This window comes from Mesoplodon densirostris, chromosome 6, assembly GCF_025265405.1.
Source record: "Mesoplodon densirostris isolate mMesDen1 chromosome 6, mMesDen1 primary haplotype, whole genome shotgun sequence".
Classification (NCBI taxonomy): Eukaryota; Metazoa; Chordata; class Mammalia; order Artiodactyla; family Ziphiidae; genus Mesoplodon; species Mesoplodon densirostris.
In genome coordinates, this window is record NC_082666.1 from 10,674,664 (window position 1) to 10,694,404 (window position 19,741).

A 19,741-nucleotide genomic window follows, 5' to 3' on the forward strand; every position below is an offset into this window, starting at 1 on the left:
AGTTGGTTGTAAATTTCAGATGAGTGCTGTTTCCAGGGCAGGCGAACTTTTGAGTTCTCTAAACACCCAGACCCTGCCAGCTCTACCCTTCTCAAGGCTCAGACCCCTCTCTCCTGCATGTTCCATTTCTTCCTCCCTCCGAGATCCCTCCCATCAACGCCCAACTAAACTCCAGCACCTCCAACCTTTTAAACACCCTCCCCATCCGCCTGAGGGAGCGCCTCATTCCTCCGTTTCCTGAGCAACAAAACTTTCCCGAGGAGCCATCTGCGGTCGCCAATCCTCAAATTCCCCGCTCATCCCCTCGCTCCAGGGGTCTTCAGTCTCACTATGGAAATGCCTTGTTGGGGTCTCTGGGCCCTCCTGCAACCCAACCCAAAGCGGCACCTCTCTACCCTCTCAAAATCGACGGCTCTTGATCACGCCCCCTTCTCCAACTCTCCTCTCTCGGATTTGCCCTCGGATCTCACCGCGGACGACTCAGTCACTTCTGCAAGTCCTTCTGCCTCTGTGCACGCCGTGGGGGTGGGGGTGGGGGGAGGGGGAGTGGACCCCCTTTTCTAACCTCTCCTCACTATGTCTGTAGATTACCCCTCCCCTGAGCCCAAGAAGGCCCCTCTTGTGTGTGCTTGCCTGGCTTTGTAAACTTCAACTGCTCAAAAAGGAACACTGATTTGTGCCCTCAAGTGTTGCTACCTTCCACGCCTACCCTATCCTTACTTTCCAGCACTTCCCCTTCCTGCACTCCTCCACCCTCTTCATTTTCCTCATGGAATCTATCACTTTATGAACTATATTGTTGGTATGTGTTTCTTTGTGTCTGTTCATGCCTTCTCTTGTGGGAGAGGAATAAGGCCTTCCTGTCCACATACTTTGTCCACAAGCAGCTAGCTCAGTGGTTCTCAAAGTGCTGTCTCTGGACCAGCAGCCTCAGCATCACCTGGGAACTTGTTAGACATGCAAATATAAGGCCTCAACCCAGACCTAAGGAGGCAGAAGCTCCTCCAGGGGTGGGGCCCAACCACCTGTGTGTTTCTTTTTCTTTTTTTTTTTTTGGCCCCACCGCGAGGCTTTTGGGATCTTATTTCCTTCTCCAGGGATCGAACCCGCGCCCCTTGCAGTGGAAGCGTGGATTCTTAACCACAGGATCGCCAGGGAAGTCCCAACAATCTGTTTTTTCCCCCCCCCCCCTTTTTTTTTTTTGCGGTACGCGGGCCTCTCACTGTTGTGGCCCCTCCCGTCGCGGAGCACAGGCTCCGGATGCGCAGGCTCAGCGGCCATGGCTCACGGGCCCAGCCGCTCCGCGGCATATGGGATCCTCCCGGACCGGGGCACAAACCCGTATCCCCTGCATCGGCAGGCGGACTCTCAACCACTGCGCCACCAGGGAGGCCCAATCTGTTTGTTTTAAAGAAGGTTTTTTTTTAAATCAGGGCTGTGAAATGATCCAATTTTCTTTTTTTTTTTTTTCTTTTTTGGCTGCGTTGGGTCTTCGTTGCTGCGTGTGGGCTCTCTCTAGTTGCGGCGAGCGGGGGCTACTCTTCGATGCGGTGCATGGGCTTCTCATTGCGGTGGCTTCTCTTGTTGCGGAGCACGGGCTCTAGGTGTGCGGGCTTCAGCAGTTGTGCCTCCCAGACTTAGTTGCTCCGCGGCATGTGGGATGTTCCCGAACCAGGGCTCGAACCCGTGACCCCTGCATTTGCCAGCGGATTCTTAACCACTGCGCCACCAGGGAAGTCCCCAATCTGTGGTTTTTAACCAGCCCTCCAGGGGATTTAAAATTTGAGAACCACTGGCTCAGCACAAGGTCAGGTGGTCCATAACTCTCAGTTGAATTAAAGAATCATGTGCAGTAGATGTTCAGTACAAATTAGCTTCTTTCATAACTAGAGGTCCCCTGGGGAGGGCTAGATTAGTGTACAAAACAAATATGGTGTGTGTTCTTATGTGCACAATCTGGGAATGGACACAATTAATGGATAAGGAGGAGGGCCAGCTGCTGGGAATCCAGTAAGGAGAAAGGCTTACTTTTCACTGAATACTTTTTTGCAACCTGGGAATTTTGCAATGTGTTTCCTATCTATTCAGATAATAGACAAAGTGTACTTAAAACAAACAACCTGGTGGGGGTTCCCTTTCCCAGCCCTTTCTCCCCATGCAGCCTGGCTGGGACTCTCTGGCTAGGTCCTGGAAGAGCAAGGCTGCTGTCATCAGAGAACTCTGCCCCCCCTGCTGGCTGTTCTCCCACATGGCCCCATGGTTTCCTCTGGCTTCCTCCTTTTCACCCTTGTCTCCTGCACTCTGTCCCTGGGTAGGCTCCAGTTACAATGAATTTTCTGTTTCAACACGGCCTCAGGACCTTTGCACAGGCTGTTCCTTCCCCCTGAAACTCTCTCTCTCCACCCACTGTGACTCACTCCTACTCATCCTTCCATCTTCAATGCTCATTATCCCCCGGTCACTGCCCCTGACCAAAATGAGCCCTGTCACACACTGCCATAGCACCAGGAACTTCTAAGCGTGTTCTCAGTCGTAGTACTTATGTGTAATTGTGGGTATGTGACTATTTTGTTTGATTAGTGTCTGTCTCTCCCACCACAGGACAAGGCCCTCATGATGGAGCCCATACCTGCCTTGTTCTTAGCTGTAGCTCTGACTGGTGGTTTGTCTACCACTGACCTCAGCACTCCCCCAACCCCCAGATCCTTCATTCTCCTTAGATATTTTCCTTCCTAGCTTTTTTGTCATTTGTCCTGCTGGTGGGGGGAGTCTTTTTCACCTGTCCTTCTGAGCCTGTTTTCTCATTTGTAATTTGGGGAGAAAAGTATTGACCTCTCAGGATTGTTGGGGGGACAATGTAAGGGAAAGGGTCCACAGTAAGTGCCTACCTCACAGGACCCTATCTGCTTAGAACAGTCAGTGGCTGGGGTCTCAGTACACAGTCATTTCCCTCACCTTTCTCAGTTTTGTGGTAGTTGACTCTTCCCAAGAAGCATTTTCAGAAGAGAAGTAACTGGGAATTAGGACCACTCTTTAAATAACATTAGTTAACAGGTCCCATTTATTAAGCCAGACCTTATATTAATTGCTTTGCATGCATCATCTTATTTGATTCTCGTAACAATCCTGTGAGGTAGTAACTATCACTATTATTCCTCCTCCCTTAGAAACCAGGACTTTGAGGCTTGGAGGTAACCAAAGTTGCAGTTATTAATAGAAAAATCAGATATGTTTTACTTGTTTTTTCACCCACTCAGCAATTATTTATTGAGTGTCTACTGTGTTCAGGTTCTGTGCTCAGCAGTTGGGGTTATAATGATGAGAGTGAGAAAAAAGGGAGATCTAGAAAGGCTTTTGGGGGCTTCCCTGGTGGCGCAATAGTTAGGAATCTGCCTGCCAATGCAGGGGACCTGGGTTCGAGCCCTGGTCCGGGAGGATCCCACATGCCGCAGAGCAACTAAGCCCGTGCGCCACAACTACTGAGCCCGCGTGCTGCAACTACCAAGGCCTGAACGCCTAGAGCCCGTGCTCTACAACGAGAGAAGCCACGGCAATGAGAAGCCTATGTACTGCAACGAAGAGTAGCCCCCGCTTGCCACAACTAGAGAAAGCCCATGCGCAGCAACGAAGACCCAATGCAGCCAAAAAAAAAAAATACATAAAATAAATGAGTTTATAGAAAGGCTTTTGGGAGGAAGTGACAACAGAGCTGGAGTCTGAAGGATGAGGAGGAGCTACTTCCAAGGGCTGAGCATTTGGCTGAACTTTTCTGTCCATCTTTGAGAGTCGATTTAGAATTTCATCCACCACTGAAACCCCAGTCCTTCCGGAGGTTTCTGCAGTGCCACTTAGCCCCTGATTGGATCTCCAGGGAAGGGGAACTCACTGCCTCCAGAGGTCTGTGACAAAAGCAAGTTTTGGCTCTAGGAAGGCCACCTGGTCCTAACTCATTTTAGAACCCAGAGCTGAGGGAATGGCCCAGAAGACCCATCTCCTCTGTCTCCCTCCCCCGCAACCCCCAACTCTAAGGGCTCCCCTCCCCCTCTGGGGCTGGGGAACGGTAGTGGGGAAGCAATCACAGAGAGATCATTTCTCACAGTCCATAGAGAGTTCAGAGAGTTCAACAGAGCAGTAAGGGAACACAGAGGGGAACTAGATGTTCCCTGGTGGAAGATATTAATATCCGTGAGGGGCTATTTGAACAGGATCTTGAAAGATGAATAGGAGTTTGGGATTGGGTTGGGTGAAGCCAGTAGTGTGAAGGAGCCAAGCGTTCAGGTTCAGGTGTCTGACCGACTGGCTTTGGAATCCCCATTACTGATGGGTGATTTCATCAGTGTGTGATAGCGGCAATATGGGAGCTACCTCATAGAGCAGATGTGAGGTTCAGAGCATAGCGTTAATGTAAATCTCTCAGAACGGTAGCCCGAGCAGATTAAGGATGAAGTACAGGTTAATCGGTGTCGGTAAGGAACAACCAACCAACCCATAAATGCAGGGAAGCATTGCAAAACATCCTGCCTAGCAGGTGAGGGAAGGGGTGTAATGGGAAATGTGGCAGGGGTCAGACCAGGCAGGGGTGCGAATGCCAGGATGAGGACTTGAAAATTAAGCAAGCAATGACATAGAAGAGCCAACTGATTGGTGGGGCGGGGTAGGGGTCAGGGTGGGGAATGGGCAGCCAGTGAGGAAGCTGCAGCATAACCCGGCAGAGTAGAGGCGGGCAAGGAAGGAGCGTTCTTGTTCTTTGCTTTCGAACAGGCCAAGTAGAGCTTAGTTAGACCTTGGGAGGCAGCCGCTCTGAGTCCTTTCCTGAGAGGGTCGCTGAAGGCGTACGCCCCCGGCAGGCCCAGAGGCTGGAGGCCGCGCGCCACCTGGTGGCCGCAGGAGGTGGGCTCAGCAGCGGAAATTGCAAAATCCGGGATTTTGCTCTGGGAAACTGAGGCAAGGAGCGGGTGTGGGGGAGATTGGGATCTTCCAATTGGACCCCGTCCCTATTCCAACCCCATTTGACAGATAGGAAAGCTGAGGAGAAGGGAAGGCGAACAAGACCGGGTAAGGACCCTCTCAAACGGAGGGCTTCAAGACCTCAGGAGTCAAGAGTCTGAGTTTCTTTACCGGCATCAATGGCCTGAAGCTTAGTTTGCCATTCTGTTCTTTGGGCAGGGGGAGAATGAAAGAAGAGGAAGAGAAACTTTAATCTTTCCCGCCCACCCGGAGGTAAAAGGCTTTAAAGAATACCCCGGAAAGCGGAGTTTTATAGATTCCATTTGCATACGAACGCAGTCACCTCGAGTTAAACTCCGGCCCTTTAATCTCGGGTCCAATTTGTCCCGAAGCCGCGGAGGAAGGCCCTCGTGAATACCCAAGCTCCGCCCCCTATAAGCCCCGCCCACAGGGCTGGGCTTCATTGCACGTGCTCACCCGGCTCCTTCGCGATCCGCCTCCTAGGAAAGACTCATTCTTGGGGCGGGGGGGATACGAGGCGTCGTAGGGGACGTTGAACATGGACAAATCACAATAAAGAGAAGGCCCTGAAGCAGTCTTTATTTAATTTTTACCAGAAGTTTTCGTCAGGGTTCACGATCTTGACAGGCCTTGGCCTTCCCTTCTCAAGGCCGCTTTTCCTTCCTCCCACCCCTTCAGTTGGTGGGGTCCCGCGTGGCCGGCCTCGCTCGGCGGACTCCAATTCCCAGCGTGCCCCGCAGGGCAGTGCGTGGCAGCGACGCGTGACGTCGGGGGTGGGAGCTGGCCAGTGCTGAGGGGGCGCGGCGCGGAGGGGCGCGGAGCCGGGCGGCTCTCGGGGCCCAGAGAGCGCCGCGGCCGGCAGCCCGCCGGCCCCTGACAGCCCCCTCCCCCCCGGCGGACGACGACGACGACGAGGGCGCCGGTCATGGCGGAGCAGCGAACCGAGCGCGGGCCCTGAGCACCACCGCATGGAGCGGGACGAACGGCCGCCTAGCGGAGGGGGAGGCGGCGGGGGCTCGGCGGGGTTCCTGGAGCCGCCCGCCGCGCTCCCTCCGCCGCCGCGCAACGGTGGGTGAGGGGCGTGCAGAGTCTCGCCGGGCGAGAACCAGCCTCCTGTCCCCTACCCCGGGGATTCCCCTCCTCTCAGCCGACTCTCACTCTGGGAAGCCGCGGCGGCCCGGGATCCCCTCGGCGCGGACCTTCACCCCGGTTCCCCCCGGCGCGGACCCTCCCTCTCCTCCCCCTCCTTCCCGGTTCCCCTCCGCGCGGATCCTCCCCCTGCCTGGTTCCCTCCACCCCGACCTTCGTTTTCCCCTCCCCTCTGTCCCCTCAGCACAGGCCTCCCCTCCCCCCGTCCCTCTGCGCGAATCCTCCCCCCCTCCCTCAGGTCCCCTCTGCGCCGGCCCCTCTCGCGCTCCCCGGTCCCCTCACCTCGAGTCCCGTCATTGGGGAAGCCCCCCTCCCCCTCGGGTTCCCTCTGCTCCGAGCCTCCCCTTCCCTCCCCCGGGGGACCCGTCTGTGGGGGTCTCTTCCCCAAAGGGTCCCTTCGGCGACGAGCCCCTTCCCCTCCCCCCCCACAACTCTCCCCCACGCGGGTCCCTCCTCTCCTCCCTCCGCGGACTCTCCCTCTGCGCCCTGCCGCCGCCACACCCTCGACCCCTTGGTTTTCTCTGCCCCTCACCTTTATGGAGCCTCTTTCCCTCTCATGCGGTGCCGCGCTTCCGTTGCTGCCCCAGCCTCCACCTCGGCGCCGACCCCCAGTTCCGTAGCTACCGGCTCAGCGGTTCCCTTTCGGACCCCGCACCCCGCCTTTCTGCGCTCCTTCCCCGCGCTCTCCTGCCCGCCTGCCCCCCCCCGCCCCCGCCCTGCTCAGCCCCTTCTCCCCGCTGGCTCAGAGCTCCGGCCCGACCGGGTGCCCGGGACACCTGCCTCTTCCCTTCTTACACCCGCCTGTCCCGGCCCGCGCCTGCCCAACCTCAGTTCTCCTCTTCCCTTTCGCGATCCCGGAGCCCAGGCCCGGAGGATTCCTCACCTGGCCCGGCCCTTCCCACCGCTCTCTCCCTGCCCCCACGTCCGGGCCAAGTCCTCAGGTTCCTCGGGGCTGTGCCTGGGCCCGACTCACCCTCCTCCCCCCGGCTCTCTGCTACCCCCGCAGGGTGTTTTATTTGTATCTGTTTGATATTTTCCCCCTCAGTGTTTGCCGCGGAATGTTTTTATTGGTAACGTGTAAGGAGCTTTTGTGAGGTCGTAAAAGGTGAACTTTTGAACTTGGAAAGCGCCCTGGAGCAATTAGCGCAGGCGATAGCCCCGGGAGGCCTGCATTACAAAGGGTGCTCGTACCGGCCCGCAAACGCTTCGGCGGCAAACCCGATTTATTTATTTATTTGCCCTGCCTTCCACCTTTCACATCTCCTCATTTCCGAATAAAGGGCAGGCTCTCGGAGATCCGTGTCTCCTCCCCTCTCTGCGCCATAAACGCGCAATTCTCTGAAAGATCTAGGACCGAACAGTGTCTAACAAGTAACAGATTTCAAATTGAATGCAAACACCCGGGACAGTTAGGAGGCACTAAAAATTAATTGCTTTAGCAAAAGTTTCTCAATCAGGACAGTGACCTGGCAGGTGTGAAGAAAGTAACCTGAAAATAGGTCACTTGGGCGCTCAGTTGTTGAATGAATGAGGAGCTACACAAGGGGAGAAATCTTGGGGTGGATCTGCGCCTTTATAAATTTATTAACTCGTCAAACATTTATTGCCAGTTGAGTAGATCTGGTATTTTTTTTTTTACCAGTTAAGGGAAAAGTCTGTTTCGAAGAGAGCCTGGTTAACTTCACTAAATGTTGCTGACCAAATAGTGATATGTTTTCAAAGCTCTTGTCCTTTTCTGAGATGTCTGTGATGTGTGGTATCTAGGTGGCTGGCAGTCCCTTGGGATGTCTTTGGAGACTAATTTCTGAATGTGAACATGTTTGAGATCAATAAAATCCCGTGTCACAAAGGAGGAGGCTGGAATCCAGTTAGGGTAGAAGGAGACAGTATCATAGGAACAAAGGATTTCTTTAGTGCTTTGGACTTGTGAGCTTTTTAAGAGGTGATTTGGTTTGGTGTTAATGTGTTAAAGTTGTAAATCGTGATGTAAAATTTATCATGCTGATTTTTTACCCAAGTCCCAGATCTATGTTATGGCCCATATTAGTGTGTGTATTTTCATAATGCCTTTCTGTGTGTCTATACTTCCTGTATCCACCTGTGCGACACGTAGCTGATGGATTGTACTACAGACAGTACTTTCAGTTCTACTTGAGAATATCGTTGTAAGGGAAGCCTAGGAACTGCATTTGCTATTAATTATTCATTAGTACATTTTAAAGAACTCAGTGGTAATTTTAACTCTTAATCAGATTTCCCTTTCACAGCCTCATTTCCTCAATCGTCTGGACCATGTAAAAGAATGTTATCAAGCAATACATTTAGGCTAAGGTGGCATCAGTCCAGTTTAGTGCTACAAATATTTCCTTTTTGTTGAAAACAGAATGGAATTTTGGCAGTTTGATGGGCTTTAAAGAAAATATGTGAAACATTAGACTGTTGTGGGAAGTTTTATTTTCTAGTGTAAAAATGAGCATTGTCTACTGTTTTACAATTTATGTTCATTATCTCTTATAACTTAACATGCTCACAGAAGAATTACCAAAAAAGAAAAAAAAAAGTTTATCTTTGGAATGGTGGGACTTTTATTTTTTTCTCGTTCACTTACTAATTAATATTTTTCTCCCAAAGTAAATGAAACTGCTTAGGTTCCAAGCAGAGAAAATGAATTCTCCTGGCTTTTTATCCTAGCGACTGATTTCTATTTTATATGAACTATTTGCAGTAGATAGCTATCTAGATAGGAGGTCTTTTGGTTTGTGTCATGAAGAAGTAAACTGGAGGTGGAATTTTAGAAATGTTTTCCTGCCAGAAATGCCACTGATGCTGAATTTACAGTCCTTTAAGTGGTTTTAATGGTTTTTATTATTCTATTGCAATAGAGTTGGTAGCCTTTTGATGCACCATCACCCTTCCAGGAATTCCCTGTGCTGACTGCGCTAGATATTTTCAGTTGTTGCTTTTAGGTTTTGATGACAAACATGAACCCACTTAGTCATAATTTTAAAGGAAGATGAATGATTTGAGGAAGTATATGCTGAATATTGCACTTGTTCATTTTATTTTAAGAGAATAAGGGAGTAGACTTTTAAATATTTCAAGCAAAGGAAGATAATAAGCCACTCTAAGTAATTAAAGGCATGTTTTATATAATTACACTTTAGAGGAATTGGAGAGTTCACTAAATAACATCATGCCCTTTTTTTGCTAGGACCATAGCATCTGAATGTTTATCCCTGAAAATACATTAGCAGATGTTTTCCATGACAGTCTAACTTTTCAGTTCTGTGACTTTAAAGATCAAGTTAGTTCTGAGTCACCTCAGAATTTTCTACTTCCATTAAAAAAAAACCATACTATAGTACTGTTGTTCTTTAGTAAAACAGCAAACAGGTGTTTTTTAGTAGGTTCTGTGACCTCCAAAGAACAGTGAAAGGCAACAATGAACAGATTCATTGGTGATTTTGAGTAGCTGAGGTGTGAGATGACCACATTTCCAATCTCATATTTACCATCCACTATCTTCTTTCTGAGCATTTCTGTTTCATGTAATCAGAATATGAACATGACATGTTCCCGATCCATAAATCATTCTGAATTCTATAGCAAAAGTGTGTGTGTGTGTGTGTACTGCATGAATTAGCATGTGAAAGGGAGTTAGCGAGGGGGAGGAGGGAGATGAGTTAATGAAAAAACTGCTGGTAAATTTCCTAAAATATGCCCAAATCATGTATTCTGTATTTTATTCATAACTAATTGGTTTCTCAAATTTTTCCACTTTTTCCTGGGGTTGTGGAGCAAAGGTTTAAATATCTAGGTTTAGGTTAGTGGAGACTGGAGGGTAGAAATGCCAACTGCAAGTATGATATTGGTAAAGGAAGTTTCTATACCACTTCTAGTGCCTGTTGTGCAAGATGGCTTTAAATTGCTAATGATGCTTGCGTGTTCTGGGGCCCGGGGCTGTATTTGTGAGTTTCATCCTGTATTAAGACACCATCACTTTGTTTCTATAACTAGGTGGGTATTTATTGGTTTGTGTTGAATAAATTGGCCCATTAATGAATTGTATTCAGATGGTAGCTTTTGGCTTCAGAATTTCAAAAGCCAGGATCGCTCCTTCCACATTAGGAGACTTTGTTTTCAGCAAGCTCATGTAGGACTTTGGGGCCTTGTCATAACTTTTGGTTCTTGTATACTTTTGTGTTGAAGCCAAGTTAAATGACATTTTCCATTTAAGTATTTTTTCCATTTATATAATTAGGTTGAAAGTTAAATTTGGGAAGATGCCACTTACGAGTAAATTTTACGTTGTTGGTCAAATCTACTCTTATTAAACTAGGACAATAAAAACGCCTTATTTTGTGTGAACCAGTCGTCTTATATGTGAAAAAGGTTCACAGTCAGAAAAATCAGAAGTTCTGAATCAACAGATAAATCTTGCATTTCAGCAAAGAATAAAAGAGTCTTTGAAACAATTTTAAATAGAAGGTAGCTATTGAATATGTCCACACAGGTAGTGATCTAATATACCCAACTCTTTGTAATACTTTGAAAGTATTTCTGAGACCAACAAGTTGTGAAAGAAAACGTTTTCTTTCAAACTTTTGTATTCTTAAGGTCAACTTTTTCCTGGTTCAGGTAATTTCTTAAGGCTTTACGGATGCCTTTGATCGATAACTAGGGTTCAGAAATACCAGCATTATTTAAAGTCAGCAAGAAGTACTGAGCAGGTAATTCTTTTTCGGTTGTTGCGTCCCTGTTAGAGCCGAAGATTCAGATTCGTCTGAACTTATTCTTATATTAAAAAAAAAAAAAAAAACCAAAAAAACAAACTCTGGATTAACTTTGATATACTGTATTACAAGAATCAGGCCCAGACTTCTATTTATTGCTTGTTTTCCACCATGGCTTGTCTTTATGAAAAAGATAAGACTGTTAGACCTTAGATAACGGAAAATTAGAAGAAAACCATTGTGAGGTGGCTAACCTGCCTTTTCAGTGTGGTTTAGAAATAACTATAAATAGAAAACTTTACTTGAAAGATTAAAACAGTTCCTACTTTATTTCATTCTTCCCTTACTACCTGCTGTTAAACAGTAGCCTGCAGAGAACAGCTTTTCAAGAAACAGATTTTTTTTTTTGTTTACGATTATTTAAATAAGGCTTTACTATGTAACCTGGTAATTCTAATTAACAGTGATTTAGTTGGGGAGCGAACCAGGATTTCCTCATCTGGCTGCCGGGGACCTGAATTGCTTTTTTCCCCACCCCCAGCAGCACCAAATCTTTTGATCCCTAAGCTACAGTGGTTGTCATTTGAGAAAGCAAACAGAGAAAATAAGTTGCGAAAATAGTCTACTTTGAGGCTTCATTTGCATCTTGGAAGTTGTTCTTAGAAAAAAATTGTAGGGGTAATTGAACCTTTAAAATTTATTTTGAAGGGTGCATACTCTCATGTCTAAATAGAAAATTCCTGAATTTCCTTAAAAATACATTTTTTGCTTTAAAAATTTGGGGGATGTTTTAGTATTGACAATCACTATTTCAAAAGAGAAATTATCCTTATTATAAGTCCACAGGAGGCACTCAAGTGTTTTGAATTTCTTTAGGAATGTGTGTTTGGGGAAAACAAAAGTTAGCCTTTATGCACTGGAAAAATTGTCATTCAAAGTAGTTGTGGTTTCTCCATCAGCATTATATTAATAAGTTCAAATAAAGAATCACAAATTCTTATTGTCATATACTTAATAAACTGTACAGTTATATTAAGAGTTAATTTTTAAAAGTATCTTCAAATGATGAAGTCTTCGGATCTTAATTGCAAACCGTACACCTTTCAGTTTGTTTACATGGGAGAAGCTATTCAAGCATAAACCACAGATGGCAGTAGCAGCATATTTTTCTATTTTCTGGATGGACTCTGGCCTTTAGGTTGGTGTCAATTCTACGGGCACTGTTGATACGTCAGCTGCCAAGTATAATGTTTCCTAAACCAATTCCCTAGGCAGCAACATGTAATGTATTCTGGAAACAAATCCGGGCAATTGATTTGAAGATACACTCTGTGGGTGGTTTGAACCAGAGTAGTGATTTTGCTCTCATTTCAGAGTGAGAAATCATAAAGAGAAATAGGTAATAATGATGGAATTGTTTGAGTAATAAGCTATAGCACATTGGAATGGCAGTGGTGATATTAGCAAAGGATATATCAAACATAGATACTTGCTTGAACAACTGTTTGCATTGGAAACAATTTGTAGTTTTTTAGAAAATATACTCAAGAATTATAAGTTTGAGAGAGAAATGCACAACTAAATTCTTCATGTGGAAGAGGTAGATAGCCTTCTCAACTCTTTATTTCCAACTCCTTATAATTCATAGTATCAGGGAATTTTGTGTCTGTCTATAAAAGCATTTCAGAGGTCTGTGAATGCTTGCTCTTCAATCCCATCATTGTAGTGTCAAAATTTCTGTGTTCTTAATTTTTCCCTTTAAAACCATTGTTTGAAAAAGGACATAATTAATTAAACTTTTGTTTGTTTGTTTGATCCTCCCGGACCGGGGCACGAACCCGTGTCCCCTGCATCAGCAGGCTGACTCTCAACCACTGTGCCACCAGGGAAGCCCCTTTCTTTCTTTTTAAAAACTCTGTAAAGGGGCTATGGAGGAAAAAAAATGAAAATGAGTTCATATCATTTTAAGTTTTCTTTACTAGAGACTAAAAGAAGTTCACGTCACTGAGTTCTCTGATAAGGCTTTTGTTACCTGCTACATGAAATCTGTTGCTTAACTGTTAATTATTTGTGTTAGAAATTTTCCAGTAGAACCTGTTTCCTCACCAAGGGTGGATTTATAATTGTGGAAATAAATCTGACAACACAGAAATACTTTATTACTTGATAAGAATCATTGCTATAAAAATTAAATATAGGGCTTCCCTGGTGGCGCAGTGGTTGAGAGTCCGCCTGCCGATTCAGGGGACACGGGTTCATGCCCCGGTCCGGGAAGATCCCACATGGCGCGGAGTGGCTGGGCCCGTGAGCCATGGCCGCTGAGCCTGCGCGTCCGGAGCCTGCGCGTCCGGAGCCTGTGCTCCGCAATGGGAGAGACCACAACAGTGAGAGGCCCGCGCACAGCAAAAATAAATAAATAAATAAATAAACAAACAAATAAATAAATAAATATTTATGAGGTAAAAATCCTATCTTGCTTTTTAAAACTTCCATCAAGAATAGTTGTGATAGGGCCTCCCTGGTGGCGCAGTGGTTGAGAGTCCGCCTGCCGATGCAGGGGATACGGGTTCGTGCCCCGGTCTGGGAGGATCCCATGTGCCGCGGAGCGGCTGGGCCCGTGGGCCATGGCCGCTGGGCCTGCGCGTCCGGAGCCTGTGCTCCGCAACGGGAGAGGCCACAACAGTGAGAAGCCCGCATACCGCAAAAAGAAAAAAAAAAAAAAAAAAAAAAAGAATAGTTGTGATAAACCATAATGGAAAATAATATTTAAAAAAAGAATGTATATATGGATGTATAACTGAATCACTTAGCTGTACCGCAGAAATTAACACAACATTGTAAATCAACTATACTTCAATTAAAAAATAAGTAAAAGAAAAGAACCCAAAATTATGAACATAAAATAAAAGAATAGTTTGCTTGTTTGCTTTCAGTAGACATGTTTGGCTTTCACAGAGCCTTCTAAAGTTGTGATTTTGGCAAAGTCAATTTGTAGATTGGTTTTCCTTTAACCTGGTTTGCACTGAGAGAGGTGGTAATAAAATCTGTATAGGAGAAGTATCTCCTCTTCTGGTGTTAAGAATACCCTTTCCTAGTGTGAGTAACATTTTAGTGTAAGTCAATTACTGTGTTGTTGAAGGGTTAGGGATTTACTCCTTAGGGTAGTTGCTAGGTAGAATTCATCCTGTAGTGAGCTTGCTGGCAGAAGAAATGTCACAGAACAATGTGAGTAACAGTAAGGAGTAACTGGATCAGAACTTAAGATGAAGATTGGTGGATGATGAACGATCATGTGATATTTGGGCTACCTTCCTGAGAGCTCTTTAGTTATCTTGATGTTCTTGGAGTTTCACATAATGTACCTTTTAAAGCATTTTTGTGTTCTCTGGGTGGGGTGGGGTGGGGGAGCAGCTTAGTAATGAGAAGATACATGCCTTTCCTTTTTCATTTTAATGCTTGGATATTATTTCAAGTTTCAGATGAGTTAAATCGTGCTAATTACTAAGCTTGATAACTGAGGCAGATTTGTTTTTTTTCTTCCATATTTTTGCTGTACTCTCGAAATCTAACCTGTTAGGAGGCTTCTCTCTAGCCTTACAGTCCTTCCTCAAAAATGCCTTTTTAGCAGGATAATAAACCACCTGGGGGAAACCCCCCACTGATATCTATTCAGAGGGCTTTGTTTTTTTGGAAGTCGCAGTAGTAGTCTCAGCAAAGGAGGAAGGATTTTGGTTAGATAGTGTGAGAGGGAAAGAGCAGGGACTCTGGAGTGTGGCAGAACAAAGATCACACCTGTGTGACTTTGTCACTTGACTTCTCTGAACTTTAGTGTTCTCATTGAATAATAATAGCAGCTAACATTTATATAGTTGTTATTATATAATATTCTTAGCACCTTACATATATCAACTCACTTTATTCTCATAACCCTATGAGGTAGGTGTTCTATTATCATCTCCATTTTACAGATGTGAAAACTGAAGCCCACAGAGGTTAAGCCCTAGATTTTACAGTTAGTAACACCATTAATCATTTGTTTCTTAGGTTTAACCTCTCCTTCCACTCCTTCTCCCCACATACTGTAATGTTTCTGAAATTGAGGGTAGGGTTATTAGGACTCGTGACAAAGTCTGTAGAGTGCCAAGCATAGTGTCTGCCTCAAAGCAGACACTTGTGAATCCAGGCCATTTATAGTTGTTGAAGGGGCCCAGAACTCAACTCCCGATAGATTAGAGAGTCACAGAGATCCACCCTTAGAGTTGCAAGTGATTTTTTTCTTTCTCTCATGTTAGCTTTAATAAACCAACCAGAAAACAACTGAGCAGAAAATAATTTTGCAGAATCAGAGATAATCCTTGAGTGCTAAGGAAAGAAGGGGTTTTGAGCCATTCCAGGCAGGGATACCAAATCTTGTATCTGTAGCGTCAGCACTAAAAACACAAGGTATTGGTGTTTCATGAATGTTGAATGAATGGACGAATGAAAGCTGTCAGGTCAGGAATCTTTAGTCTTTTGCTTTAATCAGAGCCCTTTGAGTCTGAGTTCTTTGCTGGTAGTCAGAGAAAGTCTGCAAAATATAAGGGAAGGGAATGTGCTTTTCAGTCACTTCAGAAAATTGGGGCCAGTATGTAAGTCAAGCCATGTGTTGAAGCTAAATCCAAGGTTTGACAGGCCCTCCTGGAACCAGAATATAGCTACATTTCTGTTTGGAAATGTAGCTCTCATTATACCTAAAGTGACCAGATACACCAGATTAAGATGCGATGGCCAATAAACGCCTGGCTGTTTGCTTGACTATGTTGGGGAATGTGGTTTAGGAAAAAGATGGGCTTTGTCCCCTATACCTTTTTTATTTCTGCCACACAAAAGCTGGCTATATGAAAAAGAGGAGGACCAATCTAAGGTTGGTGTGACCCTTTGAAAATGGAAATATAAGAACCAGTTGTCTAAAACTTGTAAAATATAGATAGTGATTTCCTAGCAAGGAGATGGTGAGACTGATGTGGCAGTGGGGGTTAACAGATTATGGTAGCAATGTCGTTTGAGCAGGAAAGGATTTGCGAGAGGAGGCCAACCACATTATTTGAGGAGGTATGAGGCTCAGGAAGTAGTTGATGCGCCTAGGTTTTGCCTGGGTTCTCATTCTAGCTCTCTTATAAAGGCATGTCTCTATGGGCCCACGTATAAAATGAAGGAGCTAAATTAGATAATCCCTGAAGGAATTTTCCAGCTTTATGATGAAATGAATTGGGTAAAACAGGAGGTTGCAATTCAGGAAAGCCCTGCCTAAAGCAAATAACTATGGTACTCACAGCCCAGATTCATTGGGATGATTTTGATTTCAGATACTGTTCAATAATCCCTCAAAGAATATTTACATTCCTTAATGCTTACCATACCTTGTTTCCCTGTTTAAATTTTAGAATACCTGGCTGCTTTAAAGTCTGTAGGATCACATAATTTACATGTAAATTCTGTTCTCTGGGTCTGCCGCATAGAAATGTTTGCAGTTAAAGTTATGACATTATGATAATTTGTAATGTAAACTCAAAATTCAATGTAGAGTTTTCATTTGTGTTTTTTTCTTTTTAACATGATCACTTTTCTTCTCATTTATAACCCCGCCCCCTCAATGCCACACTTTTCTTTTGTAAGTACATTTTCATTCATTGAGTTAAACCCATAGTTCATTTCAGAGTTTTCTCTCATTCCTTGTAAAGGCATTTTTATCTGCAAAACTCATTCATCATTGAGAAGAGTCCTATCCTCTTAAGATCAAATGCTCTGAGTTTGAGAACTTGGATTCATTAAGGAAAATTGCAAAACCTCCTTAAATGCTGTTGGTCTGGAAAAAGGGAACCCAGCAGGAAAGGGGCGGCAATGTATGGGGGAGGGGTGGAGGGGGGTTAGCAAGGGAGCTGCAGTTGAAATATTCATCAATCATTTTACTGGCACCAGGAAACCAATCAGCCTTTTAGGGGAGAGAACTTAATCAATCACCTAATGTGGGAAATTACAATTGCTTTCCCACAAAAAAATATTCCCTTACTTGCTGACAGATTAAATCTGAAAGATAGTTGGGCTGGCTGGAATTCAGAGCTAACTGCTGACGAGCAGTTACTGAAAGTACTACTGTGATGAAAAAATGCATTTAACATTTGAAGATAAAATGCACTATCTGCCGTGAGCCTTTTAAAAATATTTCAAAGTAAGTTTGCTTTTCATATAGTGTGCCCATTAATAAAAAAACAATTACCGAGCGTCTATGGGTAATATGAAGTGTGTGAAATACTGTAAATTTATTCTCCAAAGCTAGTTTCAGGAGCATAGATAGGGCTCCTGGCTGAAGGATACCCAGTGTTTCCAATGCCGTGTTTGGAAAGCAAGTTTAGAGCGTTGTTTAAGGGACGCTTCCTGGGCAACACAGTTGGAAGTGCTTGCATACAAGCAGGAGGGATTTAGCTGTATCTTGTATTTAGATTTTAAATGGTGTGATCTCTGAGTTCTGTGCTTGAATTGCCTGTGGCCCTTAGGTTCCTTAGGTGTGAGCTGTTTAGGAATCTAATGATTTTAAAATTAGAAATGTGTAATCACTGTAGAAAACATGGAAACTGAAGGGAAAATTACCTATAATCTTGTCTCTAAGCAACTTTTATTAGCATTTTTTTATGTTTTCTTCTAGACTTTCTTCAAATCCTAGTTTTTTGTGTATTGTTGTGATTATACAGTATATACCATTATGTTTTATGCTTTTTGTTTAATTTTAAGCCTTTTTCTCATGTTACAAACTTTACTGATTCAACATTAACTTATTTAAAACTTTTATTAGCTATATGACAGCCCATTGTTTTTCACTGTTGGACATTAAGATAGTTTTTAGTTTCTCACTGGTATAACAATACTGCTCAGACTATCTTGTGCTTTCTTTTATTTTGGCTTATTTTTGGGGGGATAAATTTTTAGAAGTATGTATCTACCTCAGTGTACCATCGCCAACAACCAATTTAATTTACACTAAGATACCTTGTATACTAACATCTAGGACTTATTACTATTTTTTTAATAAATGCCTCATGCTTGAGATAGAATTGAGACACTGCTAGGCTATTTCCTCTGTTCTCATGTTATGGAGGGATATGTGAAGTCGTTCCCAATGCCTTTTGTCCCCTGAATCTTTTAGATTTCTGGCACCAGGCCCCCCATGCACATTGCCTTCTACCCCCCACCCCAGTATCTCCAGCCTGGTCAGAGCAGTGCTTAAGGACCCTTCTGAGGCTGTCTTCTTTCTCTTATAGATCATGGGTGAATGGGTCACAAAGACATTCTGGAGCCTTCTCTGGTTGCCTCTAAAAATTTCAGGAGGATGGATTGTGTGTGGGGGGGTGTCTTTCTGTCTTCAAATACAACTATATCAACTTCCTCAAAGTCTTGAATATGTCCTGAAACTTAAAACTGAATTTGATTGGAAATTAAGTACATGGAGAGAGAAGTTAAACTTACATTCCTTTAGATATCTGCATAATCTGCATGGCTTCCTCAGTGGCTGAAACACTGACCCTGCACAGGGTTTGATAGTGAAAAACCTAAATACATTTTATGCTAATTTGAAGGGCATTCATAATTTTTAACAGGGCTGGTTTCAGAATGGAAACAAATATTTTCACAATCTAGCTATCTACAAATTTTGAATTAAATCATAAATCATACTTGCTGAAATTCAGATTTAAGAGTCTTCTAGTAATTTTAAAAGTTGAGGTTGATTGAGAGTAAACACAAATGTTTGAAGATCATTTGCTCTGCTTCTTTGTGTTCACCACTGGTGGTAAGAGAGTTTGCAATTTGCCAAGACACAGTTTTTATAAGGCTCTTTAATAAGAAAGTGAATAAGCCAGCTGCTCTTTCCCTCGACTATACCAATTGCAGACCTCCTCAAATCCTGGTTAGTAATTAAAAGCCTTGAGATGACCTTGAATCTAACTGAAGGACAAAAGCTGTCTTGAGTTAAATTTATAGTTCTTGTTGTTTTCACAAGAGGTTAGGAAGAATCATATTCTATTTGCTAAAACATTAAGGGTAGCCTCGGGTGTATGTTGAAGATCAGAAATAATAAGAGGCACTTTTAAAGTGCAGAAGAGAAGCCTGGAATGGACAAAAAAAAATTAGCTTTGTCATTTCTTCGTTGAGCATTTGAAATATGTATTTGAAGAGGTTTAAGGTAGGGTGATGCTTTTCAAAGTGTCAGTTTGCTTAAAAGATCTTTCTTTTCCCCATCTTAACATAAAGAGATCCTTGAACCCAGTGTTCAAAATCAGAATAAATGTTTAATGCTTTTTAAAAGTAACAGTTTAATTCATTCTTAAAATATTTTACAGGAGTGGGAACTTTGTTAGTAAAAGTTCCTGATTATGCTGAGGCAAAAATGCTTTATATTTGGGCTGTATCGTAAGATCTATGAGTAGAGAATTTTTCTGCTTACCAAAAAGAGCAAAATATATTTTCAGTTGTTTAGAGAGCCTTGAACTACTATCTTATTGGTAGGAGGAAAGTTGAACATGTTGCTACAAGAAAAGTCAAGTTTTACGTGTCAGTAGGTGAGATAAGACATTTCTCCTAGCATCATAAATGTGATAAATCCCTGAAGACCCCAGTAGTAAGGCAAACAGTTTGAGCAAGCACTAACGTCTTATATAGATTGTGTAGACTTTAGGATTATTTTAGTTTTTACATTTACTTAATGAGGCTAGCCTACACTTTGACCAAAATAATTGATCATAAAATTGTATACCTGTGTGTGTGTGCGTGTGTGTATGTGTGTATTTGTGTATATGTACACACACATCAGGGATTGTCAGTGTGGGATCCCTAAAGATGGTAGTACGGGTTCTCAAGCA

The 19,741-nt window shown here is 44.1% G+C and overlaps 1 protein-coding gene across 2 annotated transcripts in view; it reads left to right on the forward strand.

Annotated features, from left to right (window-relative positions):
* The first annotated feature begins 5,847 nt into the window (after positions 1–5,847).
* NR6A1 (nuclear receptor subfamily 6 group A member 1) overlaps positions 5,848–19,741 on the forward strand; it is a 210,273-nt gene continuing 196,379 nt past the window's right edge. For both annotated transcript variants that reach the window (XM_060100703.1, XM_060100704.1), the window contains exon 1: positions 5,848–6,036. In XM_060100703.1, the coding sequence (XP_059956686.1) occupies positions 5,937–6,036 (100 nt within the window). In that variant the 5' untranslated portion in view covers positions 5,848–5,936. The remainder of the gene's footprint in view (positions 6,037–19,741) is intronic.